At 43.3% G+C, this 25,514-nt stretch overlaps 1 protein-coding gene across 2 annotated transcripts in view; it reads right to left on the bottom strand.

The window, feature by feature from the left end:
• Positions 1 to 25,514, bottom strand: part of LOC126237373 (uncharacterized) — a 786,945-nt gene that overhangs the window by 618,915 nt on the left and 142,516 nt on the right. For both annotated transcript variants that reach the window (XM_049947458.1, XM_049947457.1), the window contains exons 9-10: positions 11,205 to 11,354; positions 5,361 to 5,551 (exon numbers count right to left, since the gene is read on the bottom strand). In XM_049947458.1, the coding sequence (XP_049803415.1) occupies positions 5,361 to 5,551; positions 11,205 to 11,354 (341 nt within the window). The remainder of the gene's footprint in view (positions 1 to 5,360; positions 5,552 to 11,204; positions 11,355 to 25,514) is intronic.

Below are 25,514 nucleotides of genomic sequence, written 5' to 3'. Positions count from 1 at the left end.
CTGAGGCACAAGCAGTCTACGTATAACTACGTATAAAACCGATAGCAGCCGCACGGGCATGCCTCTGCAGGGCGGAGTCTAGCGGGTACAACGCGTCCCGGCTGCGCTTGACAAAGGCCTCCGGTGACAAGCGCCCTGTAAAAATAAAATCGCCAGCGAGGTATCCCAAGACAAGCAGGGAATGCCTGCAATCGTCAGCGAATTTTGCGTACTGCGCATGTCGAGCAAGTCATCGACTTCACTCCACGTACGCATAAACAAATACATTTACACATAGACGAGGCTTTCAAATTTTTTCAGATTCGTATTACGCCTGAACTAAAAGTAAAATAAGTCCCATTCCCCTGTTTTGACCAAGGTTTTCGGGAGGTTTCCCTCGCTTGTAAGGACAATGCCGGAACTGGAAATCTCCACCCAAAATTTCCCTGTCGGACTCCCCTGCCCCACTAGCAGAACGTATATGGTACTTGGGTAGAAAGTCCCTAATTCTGCATGGCTCATTTTTGCAACAGCCCATTCTACCCTTAGAAGTAGTTGTGTAACGTATGAGAAACAGGTTAGGACCTCTTCTCTCTTTCCTATGAAACCCCCTGTTACGCACCATAGTTTGATTACTACGATCACACTTTGAATGCGGAATTTCGTTTTGCTACTGACTGGATTGTTTGTCTTGGTTTCAACGAATTTAGCTTCTATGGTTACTGGTTGCGAGTTGGCTTGTAGCTAGAGTGGTATTTTCATTCGCTCTCGACAGCTGTCCGTGAATTAGACTTGTGACTGGTCACAGTGAAACTGTTCTCGTAATGTTCTTTTTTGTGATTTACACTGCGGTGTATCAAACTATATTAAATAAAAAATCGAAGCACTTACGTTCGTCATCTTCTTCATTTCATTCAAAAAATAATGTTTTTCCTTGGGAACGTTCATTTCTCCCTGTAGTAACACTTCTTTTCCCTTATCGGTTCTATAGTACCTAATCTAATCTTAATTTACTTTTTCCCTGCATTGCTTGTATTTTACGAGGGCGTGCTGAAAAGTGCCTCCGAATTTTTTGTGTGAAAACTATTTTAGCTTTTTTTAAAAGAAAAAACGTTACTAACGTTCTACGTCTTTACTGTTCATGTCTGTTATTTCTCAACATCGTGACCCTGGCGACGACGACATTTCTCTGAAACAGATACCAGTTTGTTGGTACCACAACTGTAGAATGTCTGACATTGTTGACGGAGCCACTACCTCACCTCTACTTGCACCGCTTCATCACTATCAAGTGAAGCCCTCAAAGGTGTTCTTTAAATCCTGGAATCAGATGAAAATCAGGATGGGGCAAAGTCGGGACAGTATGGAGATCGATCGATGACAGTGAAATGAGGCGTCGGATTGTTGGAGTTGTCGGAGCGCTCGTGTGTGCTCTGACATTGTCATCCTGAGAAAGAGCGTGATCCATGTGTGGACGAACTATTGGAATTCGACGGCCGATTGCAGCATGCTGTTTCTCGCACACATACATAATTACGTTTCACACCGTCGTGTCTAAGAGTCTTCAGATAAAAATTCGGAGTCCTTACTTTTCAGCACGCCCTCGTGCCATTCCCCCTGTTCCTCTACATCCTTGCCTCCTCCACCATCACTTCCCTCACGTCAATTGCTGAAACAAGCCACAGCCTATTGACCTGTAAATTATTATTGTTCTTTCACTCTTTACAGTTGCAACCTCTGCAATTATAACTATTTTAATTTTTCGTATCGTTAATGTATCTAAACTGTACTACATTACTCTTCACTGATAAGTCAGTTTAATGGGTTCCTGCAAAACGTTCAGTCAACAGCTTCAGAAGACTTATGCCACCGTAAAGTAGGTAATTCGTGGAGTTCACTCAACAAGTCGAGGTTTCAATCACAGGGCGACAATTATTGAACTATATGAAATAAAATCGTCATAACTTCTGAACGGTTTGCATTAGGAAAGTCAAACAGTCGGCAACAGAAACCAAAACATTGCTTTAAAACAAGCGTTCAGTGCATAGTGTTGTGGAATGGGGAAAAAACCGCAAATTGGCGTTCATAAGAAGAAGAACAAAACCAAAAATGCAAAAAGAGCGTAATATGTAGGAAATTGTCCACGCAACCTGTAAGTACAGTTCAAAACATTACTACTTAATAGGAAATACCAACCACTAGAACTGTTTATAACCTATAGGCACAATGACAAAAATGTAAATAAAATAGCTAACGTATGTACATATTCCAGGCCACTGATGATGCCTTGCAGAAAATAAAGGCAAAACGCGTATGGCACTAAAATTGTGTTTTATTCAGTTGCTGTCAGACGGTCCATAAGTAAAAATTATTAATATACCGTAATATTACACGCAACTGAGGAAGACAGGACTATAAAAGTTGAAGATGTTCATATGCCAGCTTGGAAACTGATCCACTCAACAAGTCTCCACATCTACAGTCTTAATCTAACTCAATCTCACTCGTGTCTACGTTTTCCTGGTTATCTGCTCCTCCATGGTTCTGTCACTCACTACGACTCCTCAAACTACTTGCATTCTCCCACCTACAAATATTCTACCAAATTACCGTCACCCCAAACCCGAATCACACATATCCACGTATGCTACATATCCCACAAATTAGACTCAAAAATGCCATTGTTTCCCCTGCAGCTTCCATTCCTGATATGATGCAACGGATCGAGTGTAGAGCAATCTCGCTGTCACAGCAACATCAGTTTTCAAGAAGACGACTATGACTACATGTACTTCTAATGTCATCAATCACAACAAATGTTTAGTAATTTTAGAACTCATGTAAATATTTTATCATTTAATTATTTTGCATTTGTAATTATTTAGTGTCAGCCATTATATGAAGGGCGTACAAAACGTAATGCAACACTTTTTTCTGAAAGCAGGTCGTTTTATTCAGGATTCCAATACACCATATTATTCCCCACTTTTTTGGCTACAAAGCCCTATTTTTCAACATAATATCCATTCAGTGCGACAGCCTTACTGAACCTTACTGGGAGGGCCTGTACATCTGCATGGTACCACTCTACCGGTCGACGTCGGAGCCAACGTCTTGTAGCATGCCCACCATCCACGTACTGTGGAGAGCATCTTTCATTGAGCCAAACAGATGGAAGTCGGAAGATGCTGTGGGGAGAATGAGGAAGAGTCCTATGAAGTTTTGTGAGCTCCTCTTGGGTGCGCAGACTTGCGTGAGTCCTTGTGTTATCATGGAGAAGGGGAAGTTCGTCTGCATATTTGCGAGATTGAACACGCTTAAGTAGTTTCTTCCATTTCCTGGGGGTAGCACAATACATCTCTGAGTTGATCGTTGCACCTCGAGGGAGGACATCAACAGAGTAACCCCTTCAGAATCCCAGAGGTCATCACCATGACTTTACAAGCTGAGGATGTGGCTTTGAACTTTTTCTTCCGAGGAAAGGTGTTATGACACCACTCCATGAATTTCCGTTCTGTTTCCCGTTCGAGGTGATGGGGCCATGTTTCATTGCCTGTGATGTTCGGAGTAACGTGTCTCTGTTAGGCGACGTGGAACCCAGTGTGCAAACACTTTTGAGTTCCCCTACAGGTGGACGGCAGTACCATCAGAGATGCCCAGTTAAGCTGTTAGGTGTTTGATTGTCATGTCTAATGAGAGTGTCCGCAAGTTCCAACATTGCAGGAGTCACAATTGTGTGCATACGGCTGACACAACGGGGGATCGGACAGGTTTACGTGACACCTCGCCCAACGACTGACCATGCTTTTGTTCACTGCCAGGTCTCAGTAAACATTTTGCAAGCGTCTATGAATATACAGGGTGAAAAGTATTTAAACCGACAAACTCTGGGAGGTTGTAGGGGACACCAAAACAAATATTTTCCCCTAATGTCATTTTTTCCTATGAGGAGTATTTAAACCGGTAGAAGAAGATTTCTCTGGCGACAAATTAATTAAACCAACGAAGAAGTCCAGGAGGGACATATCTGGGGATCGAGCAGGCCATGGTACAGGACCACTTCTGCCAATCCAAGTTTCTGGGAACCGTCGGTCCAGGAATTGACGCACACGACGACTGAAATGTGCGGGCGCCCAGTCATGTTGGAACCACATGCGTTGTCTTGTAGGGAGCTGGACGTTTTCCAGCAATTCTGGCAATGCTCTGGCGAGAAAATTGTAATAGTGCCTGCCATTTAATGGCCTAGGTAGCAGATACGGCCCAATTAAACAGCCCCCAACAACACCGACCCACGCATTAACGAAGAACCGCACATGATGAGAGCTAGTATCTGTGGCATGTGGGTTATCCTCACTCCAAACATACGAATTGTGCATGTTGAAGACTCCATCACGCCCAAACGTTGCTTCATCGGTAAACACAGAGGATGAAAATGTAGGATGCATTTCACAGTGTCCTAGGTACCACTGCGAAAACTGTGCTCTGGGTGGATAATCAACTGGTTCCAGGTTGTGGACACGCTGTAAGTGAAATGGACGTAACAATTGCTCTCGAAGGACTGTTCTTACATTCGTCTGATTCGTCTCCATGTTACGTGCAATTGCACGAGTGCTGATTGAAGGAGCCCGCTCCACATGCTGCAAGACAGCTTCCTCAAATTGCAACGCTCTTACCGTGCGACGGCGTCCCTGTCCAGGTAATCTGCTAAATGAGCCGGTCTCACGCAGACGTTGGCACACAGCAGCAAAGGTCGCATGATGCGGGATACGACGATTAGGATATTGTTGCTGATAAACCCGCTGTGCATCTCGTCCGTTGTGGTGCGCTACGTAGTACGCACTAAGCATGTCAGTGTACTCACTCTAGGTGTATCGCTCCATTAGTAAACAGAGACAATGCACTACTACACTGGTGGACAGCAGTTGCCTAGAACTGAAGAGCGTAAGACGCCCTCTAACAACTGAAGAGCGTAATACGGCCTCCACCGGCTTAAATAATCCTCATAGGAAAAAATGACATTAGGGAAGAAATATTTGTTTTGATGTCCCTTACAACCTCACAGGGTTTGTCGGTTTAAATACTTTTCAGCAAAGAAACGGAATGACAGCTCTTTGCTTGGAATGCACTTCCGTTACAGACGCCATTTTGAAGGCTACGTTCAGCGCCGCCACCAATCGGAACTTCATGAAAGTATAGAGGATGAAGCGAGAGAGGTCCACTATGTCACACAACAAATTCCGCATTTTTTAAACCGAAACTGGCCGAGAAGAATTGCGTGTTGCATTACTTATTGACTGCCCCTCGAACCTTAGAACATGTTTGGAGGAAGAGCCGAAAGCAAGCTGGTGTGTGGGTTGAAGGCAGCGCTAGTGGTGACCCACCCCGCCTTGCGGCGCCAGCGGCCTGCGAGCGCTGCGGTGACGGCGAGGCCCAGAGCGCCCAGAAGCGAGGCGCCGATGCCGACCAGCGAGAGCGTCTCCAGCGGCCTGGCGTGGTCGCCCCACTGCAGGTCGGCGTCTGTCACCAGCTGCGCGATGTGCGTCAGGTGCCGGCAGCGGCACACGTCCGTCGTCTGCCAGGGAAAACACCACAAGCAAAATCCAGAGACGGAAAGCACTTCTCGAGAGAGAAACTACACTAAAGCGCCAAAGAAACTGGTACAGGCATGCGTATTCAAATACAGAGATATGTAAACAGGCAGAAAACGGCTCTGCGGTCGACAACGCCTACGCAAGACAACAAGTGACTGGTGCAGTTGTTAGATCTGTTACTGCTGCTAAAATAGCAGTTTATCAAGATTTAAGTCAGTTTGATCGTGAGGCTATAGTCGACGCACGAGGAATGGGACACAGAATCCCCGAGGTAGCGATGAAGTGGGGATTTTACAGTACGACCATTCCACGAGAGTACCGTCAATATCAGGAATCCGGTAAAACATCAGATCTCCGACATCGCTGCGGCCGGAAAAAGATCCTGCAAGAACGGGACCAAAGACGATTGAAGAGAATCGTTCAACGTTACAGAAGTGCAACCCTTCCGCAAATTGCTGTAGATTTCTATGCTGGGCCTTCAACAAGTGTCAGCGTGCGAAAACCATTCAACGAAACTGGCTTTCAGAGCCAAAGACCCACTCGTGTACCCTTGATGACTGCACGACACAAAGCTTTGTGCCTCACCTGGGCCCGTCAACACCTACATTGGACTGTTGATGACGGGAAACATGTTGCCTGGTTCGACGAGTCTCGTTTCAAATTTCTTCGAGTGGATGGACGAGTACAGGTATGGAGACATCATGCAGAATCCATGGACACTGCGTGTCAGCAGCGATCTGTTCAAGATGGTGAAGGCACTGTAATAGTGTGGGGTGTGTGCAGTTGGAGTGATATGGGACCCGTGGTATGTCTAGATAAGACTCTGAGAGGTGACACCTATGTAAACATCCAGTCTGATCACCTGCATCCATTCATGTCCATTGTGCATTACGCCGGATTTTTGAAATTCCAGCAGGACAATGCGACACCCTACATATCCAGAATTGCTATAGAGTGGCTCCAGGAGCACTCGTCTGAGTTTAAACACTTCCGCTTGTCACCGAACTCCCCAGACAAGAACATTATTGAACACATCTAGAATGCCTTGAAACAAGGTGTTCAGAAGAGATCTTCACCCCCTGGTACTCTTACGGATTTATGGAGAGCCCTGCAGGGTTCATCGTGTCAGTTCTCTGCAGCACTGCTTCAGGCATTAGTCGAGCCCATACCACGTCGTGTTGCTGCACTTCTGCGTGCTCGCGGGGGCCCTAGACGATATAAGGCAGCTGCACCAGTTTCTTTGGTTCTTCGGTGTGACTTTTCACAATATATATAAATGACCTAGTAGATAGTGTCGGAGATTCCATGCGGCTTTTCGCGGATGATGCTGTAGTATACAGAGAAGTTACAGCATTAGAAAATTGCAGCGAAATGCAGGACGATCTGCAGCGGATAGGCACTTGGTGCAGGGAGTGGCAACTGACCCTTAACATAGACAAATGTAATGTATTGCGAATACATAGAAAGAAGGATCCTTTATTGTATGATTATATGATAGTGGAACAAACACTGGTAGCAGTTACTTCTGTAAAATATCTGGGAGTATGCGTGCGGAACGATTTGAAGTGGAATGATCATATAAAATTAATTGTTGGTAAGGCGGGTGCCAGGTTGAGATTTATTGGCACAAAATTAAGCAGAAATAACACAACACTGTGGTATCTAAGGTCTGAAAAACATGACCACAGCTGCTTACACAAGACTTGATGTCAATCATTTATCAGCTGGCACTGGCTCTGCTTCACATTTACATGTAATAATATTAGTTGAGATAAATAAATGTATTTAACCAACATGAAGCAAAGTTCTAACAAATTACCATTTACACTGTCATGTACCTCTATGTTATAGTAAAAATTATTTACATTTGAAACAGGATTATGAGCTTGGCACAACTTATCTGGAAACCATAAAGGCTGTGCCAGGGAGTAGTGACTGCATAGGACAAGTGGCCATCTTGGCTTTGACAAATGGCCACTGTGGTTTCTATACTTACCACAAGCGACCTGGCTTGTGATCGAGATTCGTTGGGAGAGTCCTTAGAAAATGTAGTCCATCAACAAAGGAGGTGGCTTACAAAACACTCGTTCGACCTATACTTGAGTATTGCTCATCAGTGTGGGATCCGTACCAGGTCGGGTTGACGGAGGAGATAGAGAAGATCCAAAGAAGAGCGGCGCGTTTCGCCACAGTGTTATTTGGTAACCGTGATAGGCAGACTCTGCAAGAGAGGCGCTGTGCATCGCGGTGTAGCCTGCTCGCCAGGTTTCGAGAGGGTGCGTTTCTGGATGAGGTATCGAATATATTGCTTCCCCCTACTTATACCTCCCGAGGAGATCACGAATGTAAAATTAGAGAGATTCGAGCGCGCACGGAGGCTTTCCGACAGTCGTTCTTCCCGCGAACCATACGCGACTGGAACAGAAAAGGAAGGTAATGATAGTGGCACGTAAAGTGCCCTCCGCCACACACCGTTGGGTGGCTTGCGGAGTATAAATGTAGATGTAGATGTAGAAGGAGTTGTCAAACAATAACATCTACATTTTGTGTTATCCACAAGGGAGGAAGCTAAACACTATTATGCTCTCACGTTTTGCCCCTTTCTGCACCACTACACGATTATAGTAGTCAATAATGAAGGCTGTTTTAATTCAAACTGTTACAGTTACAACTGCTACTATGATTTTCAAGTTTGATTGGTACTTGACAAAAATAACGAAAGAAAATAATTTTATTGTTAGACTGTTGTTAGCATGACCAATATCTTAAAAAAGATATTGTACTCCAAATAGTATCCTCGCAATATGTTGGTAAGCACTCAATATTTCGTGTGTGACTGTGAAACTGTCCCTGTCTGGTAATGATCGGAAACACTCTAAGTAAGTTAATTATGATTTGGTTTCACAACCAGAACCAGCAATCCCCCACACAGCAAATGTTGATAAACGTAAGGACTTAAAAAGTTATATATTACTAGCTTCAAATAGACTCACTTTGCTTGGTCCGTATTTTCATTTGTTTTCTGATAACATTTCGGATCACTCTAGAACACTCAAGTACATTGCAAAACTGAACACTCAAAGAAATCCTACTAATGTTACTATTTCACGCTTAAAAATACTCTAGAATATTCCAAACTACTCTTAAGTACTCTTAAATACACTTGGGTATACAACAATACACTTGATCCATTTTTCCAGTGACAACGTGTACGTATTTGTTAAACGCTTCAGTGAGATCTTTACGGGAATTTTGCACTTGCCAAATTGTAATCTCTATTACTTCTGATTTGCACTTCTCGTACACTAATGTTTTGTTCAACTATTTACGACCGTTGTCTTTCACGAACTTCACACATTCTAATTCTACTTCACTCATGGCAACTCTGCTTAGTTCATTTCGCAATCTTGCTTATTCAGCAGTTTATCTATTTCTGCTCGCTGAGTGTCTCACTCTATCCTCATCTCTATTTCTATCTCGATTTTCACCTATTAAATTTTCTTTCAGTCTCTCCATTCTTTTCGGTTGCTACATTAAAAGCATTTGTTGCTCCTCATCGGTTTCATTTCTTTGCTGTTCTTTCTATTTGCTTTTTTTGAGTTCTCCACTGACAAGTTTTCCTCGTCTTTTATGGTACTGCGTCCTGTTGAGTGTTAATATTAATCTGGTAAAATTCCATTTAATACAATGTTCACAAACATAAGAAATTTCACTTGCAGTTAAATTTATTTAAGTTTCTATCGTTTTCACTTATCCCTGATCCAAAAGCATACTGACACAAGCGTCTCACCACTGCCAATGTATTCTCTTTAGAGATGGAATGTTTCTCGTCCCAAACAAGACAATGGACCACTCTAGAACATCCTTAAACATTCTCTACCATTATAGAATATTCTCGATTATCCTGGAAAATTCTAGAACATTCTGCAACATTCTCCATCATTCTAGAACATTCTCTAGTCTCACCGACTTTGGCACTCAGTTCCTAGCTGCTTACAAGACTTCCTGTAAGACGTCGATTGTCATTTTGCGACACCCACATCTTCGAAACCAACCCCTGCAATTCTAAACCGAAACTTTCTTCATGGAGGGCTACCACACCATATAACCCTCACGGAGCTACAGGGGTGGGTTGCAGAGTTACAGTGGCGCACACTGACAAACTACACTTCACATTTACTGTGTATATTGACGTGGTCGCCAACAAAAGTGCATATAGGCATGCGGAACAATAGGTTTTAATCTTTCATTCCATCTTCTCTATTATTAGTATTGATAATGTTTGATCTGCTGCATGCAAAACTGAATGAACAGTATATCTGACCACTTACAGAAAACTATCCAAAATTTTAGAGGAACTTTCATTTATTTATACTTCTGTTCATGCACTTATTTTCAGACATGTTACAACAACTAAACTGTATTTTTGTTTTAAGTGAACAATTTTCAAATTATTTTCTGAGGCATATTCAGCGGTCTGCAATGTTACTAAACGCATTTTGTTTCTGTATATGGTTACAATGTCATAGCAGCAGTTCTAGGATAACTTAATACATTATTTGTATTGAAAGGATTAAGACTGAGAACTTTTTATGTCTGTATTGGCTGCATGCCAAGTACTTCGATATTCAGTATACTAGTTTTTGTGGTTACTATATTGCCTGTAAGTACTTTTCCACGCAGATTTCATGAGGATCCACTTCTGTATGGCTGAGAATGTCACAACGATCTGTCAGATCTACTACATCCTTCGCTGTTAGTATGGATTGTGCATTTGCATGTAAGTTACTGGTATTATTAATCTGTGGACACAGTTGCAAAAATCTTTCAAAGATATAGAGCACTGAATTCTGTGTAGTGGATACTTCTTGAATCAGTCTGATGTCTGATTCTTTTCTTAGTCCATCACTTGCTACTACAATTTTCTTTTTCAGAACACATAGCAGTCCTTTCCACAGCAGTAATTGATTAATGCTGTTTCTCAGTCTTTTTAATAGCTCTGTTGCTACATAATTGAGCATGTGGGCAGAACACAAGGTAGAACTTTTTCTTACAAATGTTACCTCTATTCCTGTAGCAACTAAAGTGATGTCGTTATGAGATATTGCCAGAAAAAGATTCGTTTTGAGATATTGTCAGAAAAAGAATTGTTTAAATGACGAAATAACTGTTGACAGTTGTAACAAGAAGTCTCTTTTTTTGTCAGTATCGAATGTCGATATCTTTTCTTTGTCCTTAATATCGTCGGTACGATGTTTCAAATGTTTCAGTATCGATATTGAAACATCGATGTTTCTATTCCCAAATGCGATAATTTGTTAATTACGATATCATCATATACCTGTACTGTCAACCAATCTTTCCACAAAAAATTCTTTTTATACATATTGATCTTAGTAATTTCAAATACAGTTTCAGTCAACGAACAAATAAAAACTTTTATTTTTTTGCTTTTGCCTTCGTATCTTTGCCGTCAAAAATAAGCTTGAAGAGCATGGCAGGAATTGTCTCAAATCGAAATTTTTTATTACACATATGTAAACTGCCTAGAATGTTCCTGTGAATCTTTTGAACGTTAAAAACACCCATATGGCGAAGTCACGTAGTGTGAAAGACACCAGAAGATGCACATACCTGACCCCGATGGTGCAGCTGACAGACGCTGAAGTCCCAGGTCTTGGTTGTCAAGTCACAAACGCCGCATCGACGGCGCACACCAACTACTCGAGGCCTGAGGAAGATGTCCACGTGGTTGATGGATAGCGAAGAGTTCAAAGCTGCCACCTACAAGTACAGCATGTCACTTGATGAACGCCTAACTCAAGAGACAAAGTGAACGTGAATTGCTTTGATTATCCCGGAGGAGCTGCTTAGACAACGGCTGCTATATTGTTTGCCAAATAACGAAGCAGTTATGTTACAAGAACCAGAATGTCTCTTCAGAAATTAGAGTTCCATACAAAAACGAATATAATGAGGAACAAAAATAAGGAAAACTAAGAGTGGCTGTTACAAATATAGGCCGCCAATGAGCTGTAGGACATTCCAGTTAACTGCTGCACTCTTTCAGCATCTACAACGAAACGGGCTTGCGGTTGTGGCAGCTCAGGTCTCGTGAACTGGCATCTTTTATTATCCCCCAGAAATGGTCTATTAGCCTTAAATCTAAAATTAGCAGTGTACTCAGACATAAATACACCAAGAAAAAAAGTTGCGGCACGACGGAATTATCCGAATGGGACGGAAACTGGTAGATGCGATGCTGATGTATAGAGAAACAAATGATTACAGTTTCAGAAAACTTGGATGATTTTTTCAAGAGAAAGTGATTCACAAATTGAGTTAAGTAAGTAATGAGTTGTTGCACCTCTGGCTCTTATGCAAGCAGTTATTCGGCCTAGCATTGATCGACTAGGTCGACGTATATATTCGTGAGGGATATCGGTCGGAATTCTGTCCAATTGGCGCGTTAGGTTGTCAGAATCCCAAGCTGGAGGCAAGGTCCTGCTCATAATGCTCCAACGTTCTCAGTTGGGGAGAGATCGATCGGACGACCTTGCGTATTGGAAAGCAAGCAGAAAAGCAGCAGAAACTCTCGCCGTGTACGGGCGGATATTATCTTCCTGGAATTGAATCCCAGGGTGGCTTGCCATGAAGAGCACCAAAGTGGGTCATGGAATGTCGTCGACGTAACGCTGTGCTGTAAGGGTGTCGCACACGACAACCAAAGATGTCCTCCAATGAAAAGAAATGCTACCTCAGGCCATCACCCCTCGCTGTTGGGCCATTTGGGCGACAGTGACGTAGGTATCCCACCAATGGTTCAAATGGCTCTGAGCACTATGGGACTTAACATCTATGGTCATTAGTCCCCTAGAACTTAGAACTACTTAAACCTAACTAACCTAAGGACATCACACAACACCCAGTCATCACGAGGCAGAGAAAATCCCTGACCCCGCCGGGAATCGAACCCGGGAACCCGGGGGTATCCCACCGCCGTCCGGTGAGTCTCCAGACACGTCTCCGGTGGTCAACGGGGCTCAATTCGAAGACGTGTCTGAAGACGCCTCTGACAGTGCTGGGATATGAGCCTCACCGTCGCCCGCTGTACAACCCGACAACCAGGAGTGAAGAAGCTCTGGGGTGCCATTTCTTTTCATAGCAGAACCGCGCCATCCTTACAGCACAGCGGAACGTCGAGATATTCTATGCTCCGTTCTGTTGCCTTTCATGCCAAACCATCCTGGACTTACATTTCAGCAAGATAATGCCCGTCCGCTCACGGCGAGAGTTTCTGCTGCTTATCTTCGTGCTTGCCAAACTCTGTCTTGGCCAGCAAGGTCGCCGAAGCTCTCCCCAACCAGTTCGGGATTTTGATAATTTAAAGCGCCAATTGGAAAGAATCTGGTACGACATTCCTCAGGACGACATCCAAGAACTATGTCAATCAGTTCCAAGGCGAATAACTGCTTTCGTAAGGGCCAAAGGTGGACAAATGCGTTATTGACTTGCTCAATTTGTGAAGCTCTTTCTCTTGAATAGAACACCCAATTTTTCTGAAACTTGTTCGTCAGTACACGTTCATCACATCTACCGATTTTCGTTCCATTCCGATAATTCCTTCGTGGTGTGTCTTTCTTTTTGTCTTAAAGTGTATCATAGTGTGGAAAGAGAAACGAAAGTAGTCACGTCGTAGTGTGAGTCAGCGAAAACACAAACATTTTTACTTTAAAATACGCAGCCGCAGTCTTCTAAATTTGTCGATGGAGTTTGTATTAACACTAGACAGTGGCCAGCCGGCAACAAAAGTCAACTGTAGGCTAATTTTAATTGTTTATCGGTGAAGTTACTATATGTAAAGAGGTTAACTTATCAGACGCATTGCAAATCAGATCTAAGGCGCTGCAGTCATGGACTGTGCGGCTGGTCCCGGCGGAGGTTCGAGTCCTCCCTCGGGCATGGGTGTGTGTCTTTGTCCTTAGGATAATTTAGGTTAAGTAGTGTGGAAGCTTAGGGACTGATGACCTTAGCAGTTAAGTCCCATAAGATTTTACACACATACTACTACTACTACTACTACTGCAAATTACATATAGAGAGCGACCAGAAGCTGAATCAATAAATAAATAAAAAACCAGCAAAACACATTTCTGGTCATCGAAATTGCAACGCCACGAACGATAGCAAGAAGCGAAATTTTCAGATTCGTAGACAGTGGTAGAAAGAAGACAATGAAATCTGTAAGTGATCTGGGATCACACAAATTGCGAAATTTAGTACAAGGATCTGCCACCTGTCGCATCAACGTCAGCTGTGAGCCACTTTGCATCGCCTCTAACTAGGCTAGGATGGCAGATACGGGTATGTCATTGCATGCTGCTTCAACTGCAGTTCATCCTCATTGTGGCTGGAGAGTGGTGGCGTTCCAGGCTCTCGGCAGCCCATGACCAGAAGTTTCCAGTGGCTGCGTGATCTAGAGAACGTGCTGGCCAGCCCAACGGACGAACTCCTCTGTACCCACGTAGCTCAAACATCTTTGGCAACATGACATCTTGCCGCGTCTTGTTGAAAGAAACGTCACTGGGACCACGGCCGCCGGCCTTAACGAGACAGATATGTAACACTCGCTGTCCAGATAATCGGCTATTGGAATCGAAGGTAGTACTGTTGGTCCATAGGTGGTGAGGGTCTGTACCCAGTGGCATCCCACACCATCACGCCACAAACATGGTTGTAGGACAATAAGGTATACAAACTTGCAAGGTTCATTATCTTTGGTATCTCTACACACGGAGGTGGCGGTCGTGATGCTAAAGCCGAGCAGGGACTGACCTGAAAAGACAGACGTGGTGCCTCCCGTTTGTCCAGTGTTGTGGGTGTGTCACTGTCAGCGCGCATTTCTCTGCAGCCGTGTCAAGGAAACTGACAGCGCCGCTGCTCGATGCCGCACTGCCACAGGAACGATACAGCTGTCCTCTCGGCCCCTAGTCGCGTGGGGCCGTTGCGATCTTCCGACCCCAACCGATGCGCGTTTTAATATAAGGGAATGATAGCTGTAAGTCTGGATAGACCGCGATATTATCCCTGTCGAAAACGTTTCTCCACCTCATGCCAGCTGTAATACGATCGTCTCACCGTTAAGCAACATCAGAATGCGATTTCTGAATGGGAAACCAGCTGTGCAGTCTTTCCTTGTATACGCAGCATAGATGGCGTTACTCCTACCTATGTTATGTAGTTCGCTGAGACGGGAATCATTTGCATATACAAACAAATATTGTACTTCACGTCAGTTTGTAGTTTGTAGCATGCCTCTTCCATCGTTTTGCAATTTTGATGGACAGCAGTATAGTATGAGAAAATGAATTCAGAAGATAATAAACAACACATCGACAGATAAGAGTTCGTCGTTAAATGGACAGGAGATGCTAAGGGGATAATGAATAATTTTCTGCTAACTGAATTTGAATTATGACTTGGAGCTTATGCTCACTGAAAAGACAGAACTAGGAACTAAAATTAGATTATCAAATTAAAGTATTTATTTCCTGTTAAGATAAAATTTTGCGCAAATGCACTTTTGCTATCGTAAGCCAACATACATCGAGTTTAAACTGAATTTGGTTCTAATGATAACATCTTACGCTTGTAATTACTTTAAGAAGTTCAAACTGCATGTAATCCACAGCACTAGTTCGCTTCAGTGTTCTTACACAGACATGCTAGCGAGCACAACGTAGCTTCTCCCTAGTCCATTGTCGAACGTAGCATTACTTTCACGCACGTTACTACACCTGAATCAACCTCGCCTTTTTGTGGAACATCAGTTTTGATAGCACTGGATATTTTGTGAGGTGAATACTCGAATACCAAACGCGTTCTCCGTGCAACAAAAATAAACTTTAATTTATCGTAAGTATCGTGTATGTTTGATTTAATGGTTCTAAGAGAACACAAACTGAAAATACCAGATTTCTGTATTTACATGTAACGTTACAAATGACGCCTACCAGTGTTGCGGAACTACGCCAGGGGAGAGTCATCTGATGGGGAGGAATCTCTTCTGAATCAGCAGTCTTCTGACTGGTTTGATGTAGCCCGTCGCGAATTCCTCTCCTGTGCCTTCAATTTCCTCTCGGAGTACCACTTGCAATCTACGTCCTCAATTGTTTGCAGGTGTATTCCAATCACTGTCTTCCTCTACAGTACTTACCCTCTACAGCTCCCTCTAGTACCATGGAAGATATTCCCTGATATCTTACCACTTGCCCTATCATTCTGTCCCTTCTTCCTGTCCATGTTTTCCCTGCGTTCCTTTCCTCGTCGATTCTGCTGAGATCCTCCTCATTCCTTACCTTATCACTGCACCTAGTTTTCAACATCCTACAGCAGCACCACATCTCAAATGCTTCGAGTCTCTTCTTTATCGGTTTTCCCATACTTCAGGTTTTACTACCATACAATGCTGTGCTCCAAACGTACATTCTCAGAAATCTCTTCCTTACAATAAGGCCTTTGTCTGATACCAGTACACTTCTCTTGGCCAGGAAGGTCCCTCCTTGCCACTGCTTGTGCGCTTGTTATGTCCTCCTTGCTCTGTCCGTCGTTGTTTGTTTTGCTGCCTAGGTGGCAGAATTTCTTAACTTCATCTACTTCGTGATCCCCAATTCTGATGTTAAGTTTCTCGCTGTTCTCATTTCTGCTACTTCTCATTACATTCGCCTCTGTTCAGTTTTCTCTATCCAAATTCTGTACTCATTAGAGTATTCTTTCAATTCACCCGATCCTATAATTCTTCTTCCATTTCACTGAGAATAACAATGTCATCAGCAAATCTTATCATCGATATCCTCTCACTGTGAATTTTATTAGCACCCTTGAATCTTACTTTTGTTCCCGTCATTAGTTCTCCGATGTACAGACTCAACATTAGAGGCGAAATACTGCACACACTTTTTATCCGAGCGCTTTTTCTTGATCTTCGTGTCTTACTGTTCCCCCTTGGTTTTTGTACACATTGTGTATTACCAAACTTTCCCTATAGCTTACACCTATCTTTCTCCGAATTTCGAACATCTTGCACTGCTTTACATAATCGAACGTTTTTTTCAGCTCAGCGAATCGAGGACAGTGTCTTGATTTTTCTTCAGTCCTGTTTCTATTATCAAGCGCTACGCCAGACTTGCCTCTCTGGTGGCTTTACTTGCCCTAAAGCCAAACTAATGGTCAGTTTTCTTTTCTATTCTTTGTATATTATTCTCGTCAGAAACTTGGATGTATGAGCTGTTAAGCTGGTTGTCCGATAATTCTCGCATTTGTCGGGCCTTTCTGTCTTCGGATTTATATGGATGATGTTTCTCCGAAAGCCTATTGGTATATTGCCAGTTTCATCCAATGCAAGAACTGGGCACCCTTGTAGATCTCTTTCACTTGAGAGCACACCTCCGCCGATACTACGCTGTCTGACTGCGAACACGCAGAAAGGGGGAGAAATTGCGAAAGAGTTGCATGTGGCTTGTTTCATATATCATTTTTCTCAACACAGAACAAATTTTCAGTGTTGTTTAATGATTTATGCTGCGCTGAAGACACACTAAAATGTTTATAATACAGAAATTATCAGTATACGTACAGACGCAGAGAGTTTCGCAGGTTTTTGATAAGCAGGTTGGCACTTAATTATGACTCATTTAGTTTCACAATCGAAAAAAGCCTTTCACGCACATACAGTACGAACGTTAATAACCGACAAAAGGCAGGGACGGATTTCTGACTGGAAATGCAAGGAAAAAGATCATGTGAACAGGGGTCCGGAAATGTATCGGTGCAGCGGTAGATGGCGCTGACCAATGTAAGCTCCTCTGACCAAGTGCCGTGTGTTTCTTGTGTGTTGCAGGCAGTGGGACTGACACAGCGTCCTGTAAACAGCAGAATGGTCACGTATTCATGTCGGGAACAAGGCGAGATGTCTACGCCCAAGCAGATGGAAACGGTCGAGAGGTCGCACGGTATACCAATACCAGTACCCTAACAGACACCAACCACAACACACTACATTTCAAGCCCTTTTTGAGAAATTTGTGTAATCATAGGCCCTTTCAGACCGACGAACGTGTAGGGAGGCGGCTGATTGTGTGTACACCACATGTGGAGGATCAGTTCCCACCAGATATTGAGACGACCCCTAGTACAAGCTCCAGGCAAGTGGCCCGCCAAATTGTATAGGTCAAAGTACGATCATGTGTATTCTGCATGGCAATCGCTATTATCAATATCACCTGCAACGCGAGCAAGAATTACTAGCAACGCATTTCCCTCTACAGGAAGGATTTTGTCGATGGTTTTTGCACCACACCATCACAATTATGGGGTTTTTGTCGTCAGCCCCCTTCACCGACGAAGCAACCTTTAGCAGAACTGGCATCATCAATCTGCAAAATCGTCATGTGTGAGATAAGGACAATCCTCGTTTTATCAGCATCGGTTCGGCACCAGTGTGTGGGCAGAGGTTCTTGGTGATAACATACTTATTATTCCACAATGTCTCGACGGAGGAACATACCTCGACTTCCTGCAGAATGTCTGGGTTACTTGATAATGTGCCTTTGGCAGTACGGCAAGTTATCGGTTTCTGCGTGACGGAGCACCACCCTACTGCCGCATTACAGTTCACCGACACCTCAGCATCTTCCCCAGATGCCCTGTAGCGTGGCCTGCTAGATGACCAGAAAAAACTCCTTGTATTTTTACCTCTAGGGGGCCTCTGAAAAACATTGTGTATGCTAAACCAGTTCCTGGTGTGCAGACCCTTCAACATCGTGTTCGCGACACCTCTGGCGCTAGACGGAGAGAGACCGAAACGAGACATAGAGTGCGGTAGTCCATGATACGACGTGTGAACGTGTGCATTACATCCCATGGAAACCACTTTGAACATCTATTGTGACGTGGATGCGATGCAGCTCTGTACTGTTTTCTGGTACGATTTGCAGTCATTGCACGCTCACTGTCTACTTTTACACGTGTCCACAGGACCTTTTTTCCTTCATTTCCAGTCAGGAGCCCATCCCTGAAGTTTGTCAGTTTGGTTAACGTTCATCCTACATGTTGATCAAAACTCTGATATCACGTTTGTAACCTCACTATGGAGTCGTGGAAACTCTTCCTGGCGGCCGCTGTGGGAGAGCGGTTCTAGGCGCTTCAGCCCGGAACCGGGCTGCTGCTACGGCCGTAGGTTCGAAACCTGCCTCAGGCTTGGATGTGTGTGATGTCCTTAGGTTGGTTAGGTTTAAGTAGTTCTAAGTCTAGGGGGCTGATGACCTCAGATGTTAATTCCCATAGTGCTTAGAGCCATTTGAACCCTCTAAACCAGCACACCGAAGTGGACAGAGAAGAGGATCTTGCTGAGTCAGATAATCAGAGCTTCTGCCAAAGGAGAAACAGAAGACCAGCGTTATGATTCAAAACGAGCTTCACGGCGCTAAGTAGCTCCAAACGAAAAGAATAGCAATAATAATAATAATTGGTTTGGCATAACTTGAAAAATATTGCAATAACGAAAAACAAACAAAAAAATATTTTTAAAAGAATTTGTCAGAAGGTTTGAGACATTCGAGTGTCATGAAATTGATTTAAGACCTATGATAAAGGGGAACTTTCACAACTATGACATCATAATTATACAATATAAAATAGAAGTATGCACACACCATACATTCATTGTTGTACTTACTACTACGTTGTGAACATATCTTCATAGACTATGGCTATGTGCACTTTTAAACTGGAGAATCCTGGGAATTGGGAGAATATCTATAGGCTACGGTTGTGTGAACATGGAAGTGAGGTAATGCTGTAAAGGCGGGGGGGAGTCTGTAGACTGTGGTTATGTCAACATTTAAATGGATGGAATGCCATAAATGGGGAGAATGTATATAGATTAAGGCTATGTAAACATGTAAATGGGGGGAAGGAATGCTGTAAACTGGGAGAATATCTATAGACTACAGCTGTGTGAACATGTAAATGGGGTAATGCTGTAAATGGGAAGATTGTCTGTAGATTATGGGCATGTAAACATGTAAATAGGGAGTGTATTCTAACTGGGGCAATGTTTGTAGACTACAGATAACTGAATACATAAATAGGCAAATACTGTAAATGGGGAGAATATCTATAGACTATCACTATGTAGACATGTAAATGTAGGGAATGCTGTAAATAGGGGGAATGTCTGTAAGCCATGGTTATGTGAATATATAAGCATGGAGGGGTGGAGTGCTATAAATGGGAGGAGTAGTGGGACAATGTACATTCTGGGGCATTTTGTTAGTGTGTGTTGCATACATTCAGGGGCAATTTGATTGATTTGTGAGATCCTCCTCTCCCCTTAACAAATTGTACTAAGGGTTGATTTCTAACCCCCTGCAGATAATCTGTCCTTCTTAGAAACCTCTCCCCCCTCCCCCTCCCCCTTCTCTTCTCTGGAAACCTCCAACACTCCCCATTCCCCCCTTGCCAATACAAGTACACTTTCAGGTCTTCGTTATTCGAATAGCCCCCTCCCACTCTATCAGTCTGATTGGCTAATTAAATCGATAAATTAATTAACCCTCTCCCACTCTGGGAAATGCCCCTGCCCTCCTGCACCTCGAATTCGGCAGGTCTCTGCTGGAGAGGAGGGCTTCACAACAGGAAATTTAACTGTATAGCAAAGGATATACTGTCTGATTATAAAACGCAATTTTTAAATAGATCACTTTTGTATTCAAATCACACAAAAAATACCATCAATATAACTCACCATACATAATTTCACTGTTGAAAATATTTCTCACTGACCGCAGGGCATTGTGCACCCACTCCCCATCCACTTTGCCAGGCTGGCCACTTTGCATATTTCTGTACCAGCAGGCTGCACTTCTGCTGCTCAGGACCTGCGACCACTGTTGGCTGCAAAAGGCAGCTGACTTGTGTGGTGAACAAACTGTAAGTTGCACTAATCACCTGAATAAAAGCTTCAGATGGCAGCAACCCTTTGATGTTTGATAACTGAGAAATTGCTGTCAAAACACAGGCTTTCTCTCTCTCTCTCTCTCTCTCTCTATCTATCTCTCTCTCTCCCCCCCTCCCCTCTGCCTCAATTGGCAACATCCTGTTGCATGCCACTGCTACGACAATATTTGCCATCAACTGTGGCAGGACTGTACTGTAAACGAAGCAGCATTTACCTGGGAAACCTCCAAGCCTTCCCCTGTGGAATACTATTGCACACAAAAACCCCTTCCAAGACAAATGCTTGACTGGGAATCGATTTAGAAATACTGCTACAGTCAATAAATTGATGGACTAATTAATGTGCAGTCGTGATGCAGGCGATGTAAGGTGGGTGCAGTAGTTCATTGGTTCCATTGCAGTCAGTCTGTGGAAGAAGAAGAACCATGAAGCGTCGCCAGCAGCAGCTGAGATCTTCATCTCCCTCTCCATTGCAGAAGAAGCATAAAATTAAGTACTCTTTACAGATCATTAGTACTGTTACTGCACATAGAAGTTCCTCCTCCTCTTCTTTGTCAAGTTCCATTTCTTTGTTCAACTCTGTATCATTGTCTGTGGATGCTTATTGTTTCTTCTCCTTCTTCTTCTTCTTCTTTGTTCAATGACCTCTGTTGTGCCTGGACCAGATGCAGCTACCATCAGCTTGTTGAGACCTGCAGCAAACTGTGTCATATCAAGACCAGCAGCAGTGGTAGCAGCACCATAGGATTCTGTACCATACCTGACCATCATGCTGGAGCAGGACAACGAGCTTCCATTATCCATCCTGCTCAGTGATTTGTGTAACGATGACACCCAGCAAGTCCCCAGCTTTCAGAAGAACAGTGCTGGAGGCCCTACACCATGCAGTGTGGGTCAGTAGTGTTCCCCACCATATGCACCATTCCTCAACATTCCCGTGTTACTGCAAGTTTCACTTCAACTTATAATTTGACAGCTAGTGGTTCAAAGCGCTTAAATATTGCTATAGAACCATGAACTGACAGTGACTGGTGTGTTGTGTTAGAGACTGAAAATGCATTGAGAAGTATTAAAGTGCAGTTTACAGAGTTTGAATGGATGAAATCCATTGTGCAGAACACTACATCAATCAGCAGATGGCTTCCAAGTATTCTCCATTTCTGGATATTTACTGTGCCTGCCTGTCACTACCTATAACATCACTGTATGATTGTGTGAGACTTATAGTGGGATCTGGAAGTCGATCCATTTATTTGCAATACTCCACATTTACAAATGTGTTCGACCTACAGACGGTGCTATCCTTCTGCTGGAAATACTGAACCATGGGCTGCCGTGCATTCAAACTATGTATAACGTCATCTTGAACTATCTCCATACATAAAGTGTAAATGCAAAAGATTTTGAACAATGTATCAGTATGGGGTCAAAAGCAGAAGCTAAAGGAGCAACCATCAGTTTGAGAGAAATATATGCTGAATTAACTGCATCAAAGAAGTAGTTATTTTGGAAATACTGTAAAAAATAAATCGGTTGTTTCTGTTGTTGCAATGCAGCCTATGTATCATTGCTGAAATGTAAATACAATGTGTATAATCGCAAATCTTTGTTGTTTTTCTTATTCAACTAGTCATTATATAACGTAACGTGTAGCCATTGTAGCTCAGTTGGTCAGACGATTGTGCCATAGTGGCTACATATATTATTATTATCACAAGTGCTCATTTTTCTATAAAAGCACAGTGCACACCTAAACCTGACATAGTCAGTAGTATGGTTGGGTGGTGAAGCATCAGCAGTTTGTTGTAAATGACTGTTTCTGTGGTGGTGCAGAAGAAGAATAGAAGAAGAAGAAGAAGAAGAATGGGGTACTCCTACTTGATAACATAAGAGTGACAGTTGTAGATCCATCCAACTGTTCCAGGACAAGTGTCATTACTAACAAACCCAGATGAAGTTTGCTTTGAGCATGTATGTGTTTTTCAAAAACGCTGTTTCAATCGAAGCACCAGCTAGTGCAAAGATACTGCAGGGTGCTGATGGTGTAACATACATGACATTCAGTCAAAGCAGTTACATTCCCCCACCAGAAATGTGAAGCCAGACACAGTGTTCACATTTGATGATGTTGCTGAGGAAAACCGAGATAAAATTCTACATCATCTCTGTTTTGGTCTTGACGTATTTTATTTGAGTCAGGCATTTTCCAGAACCCCAAAACAGTTGGTGAATGATAATGCAAATCTCATTATAGCTTTCAGGCACATATAGGAAACGACATGTCATTCAATGATTTTATTAATATATGTACAGATTGCTGCAATCACACACAGTATGTTTTTCTTGGTATTGATAAATCAAGAAAACTGAACGACTGTAGGTATAGATGGAACTTCCAGGAGTTTCTGTATATATAGCTATGAGAAAATTATGAGTATGTCAATATGCATCATACCATGAACAAGCTTGCACGTATGTCAGACACTCAGCCCGAGAGGGTAGGTGTGCATTGACACAGAATGCGTTTGCACGTATGTAGATGGAAAATTTCAGTCTCTAATCTAATGTTAAGGAGATAGAGATGTATACCCAGACCCTTCTGAGACAGATCAACTAATTAGATGTGAGGGCTAAGAAACTAGAGATGTACATCCAAGTCATTCTGTAAAGATTGATGGAATTGAAAAGTAAGTACGTGACTTAACTGAAAAGGTTGAGTGAAATATATATAAGGTGCAGCCTACAAAGCAGTCAGCTTAGTATATAGCAAGATGTCAACTAAGCATAAGGTCATCGGTGCATGAAAGGCTGTTTGAGAGAAGTTACAGTTGCTGCGGTTAGGACATTTGGACAAAGAGTAGACACTGCGAGAAATGTTTTAACCAGTTACTAAATATCTCGATGAACTCTCAGCGAAATTACACAACAATGACGATAATGCTATTGCCAGTTTCATTAACCATCGCAGTGATGCTAGGAACATGCAGAGTCAATGATGAAAAACCATGCATATTGGATTCAAATGGCTCTGAGCACTATGGGACTTAACTTCTAAGGTCATCAGTCCCCTAGAACTTAAAACTACTTAAACCTAACTAACCTAAGGACATCACACACATCCATGCCCGAGGCAGGATTCGAAACTGCGACCATAGCAGTCTCGCGGTTCCAGACTGTAGCGCCTAGAACCGCTTGGCCACACCGGCCAGCTGCATATTGGGCACACAATCTACAACTTTAAATGAGAAAACAGTACAGATTGGGACAGGGAATTTCAAAGAACACCAGGTCTACTGAACATTTAACTAAAACCCTCAAAAACAGCAAAAATTTTCATCGGAAGAAATGGAGGTGTATGATGAAATACACTATGTGATCAAAAGTATCCGGACACCCCCAAAACACATACGTTTTCCATATTAGGTGCATTGTGCTGCCACCTACTACCAGGTATTCCATATCAGCGACCTCAGTAGTCATTAGACATCGTGAGAGCTCAGAATAGGGCGCTCTGTGGAACTCACAGACTTCGAACATGGTCAGGTGTCATATGTCTCTATGCGAGATTTCCACACTCCTAAACATCCCTTGGTCCACTGTTTACGATGTGATAGTGAAGTGGAAACGTGAAGGGACATGTACAGCACAAAAGCATACAGGCAGAACTCGTCTGTTGACTGATAGAGGCCGCCGACAGTTGAAGAGGATCGTAATGTGTAATAGGCAGACATCTATCCAGACCATTACACAGGAATTCCAAACCGCATCAGAATCCACTGCAAGTACTAAGATGGTTAGGTGGGAGATAAGAAAACTTCAATTTCATGGTTGAGCAGCTGCTCATAAGCAACACATCACGACAACAAATGCCAAACGACGCCTCGTTTGGTGTAAGGGGCGTAAACATTGGACGACTGAACAGTGGAAAAACGTAGTATGGACTGACTAATTACGGTACACAATGTGGCGATCCGATAGCAAAGTGTGGCTATGGCGAATGCCCAATGAAAGTCATCTGCCACAGTGTGCAGTGCCAACAGTAAAACTCGGAGGCAGTGGTGCTATAGTGTGGTCGTGTTTTAATGGAGGGGGCTTGCACCCCTTGTTATTTTGCGTGGCACTATCACAGCACAGTCCTACATTGATGTTTTAAGCACCTCCTTGCTTCCCACTGTAGAAGAGCAATTCAGGGATGGTGACTACGTCTTTCAACATGATCGAGCACCTGTTCATAACGCACGGTCTGTGGCAGAGTGGTTACACGACAATAAGATCCCTGTAATGGACTGGCCTGCACAGAGTCCTGATCTGAATCCTACAGAACACTTTTGGTATGTTTTGGAACGACGATTTCGTTGAAAATGGTTCAAATGGCTCTGAGCACTATGGGACTTAACATCTATGGTCATCAGTCCCCTAGAACTTAGAACTACTTAAACCTAACTAACCTAAGGACAGCACACAACACCCAGCCATCACGAGGCAGAGAAAATCCCTGACCCCGCCGGGAATCGAACCCGGGAACCCGGGCGTGGGAAGCGAGAACGCTACCGCACGACCACGAGATGCGGGCAGACGATTTCGTGCCAGGCCTCGCTGACCTACATCGATACCTCTCCTCAGTGCAGCACTCTGTGAAGAATGGGCTGCCATTCCCCAAGAAACCTTCCAGCACCTGATTGAACGTATCCTGAGAGAGTGGAAGCTGTGATCAAGGCTAAGGGTGGGCCAACACCATACTGAATTCCAGCATCACTGATGGAGGGCGCCACGAACTTGTAAGTCGTTTTCAGCCAGGTGTCCGGATACTTTTGATCACATAGTGTACTGCAATTGGCCAGTGTACCCAGAAAGGAGAAAAGGCAGTGCGAAATACCAAGACGTTATAAAATCATTATTAATGGATGGTTGGTATAAGAGTTGTGA

The sequence above is a fragment of the Schistocerca nitens genome, chromosome 2 (genome assembly GCF_023898315.1).
Source record: "Schistocerca nitens isolate TAMUIC-IGC-003100 chromosome 2, iqSchNite1.1, whole genome shotgun sequence".
Lineage (NCBI taxonomy): Eukaryota > Metazoa > Arthropoda > Insecta > Orthoptera > Acrididae > Schistocerca > Schistocerca nitens.
This window is presented reverse-complemented; position numbering and strand designations above follow the sequence as displayed.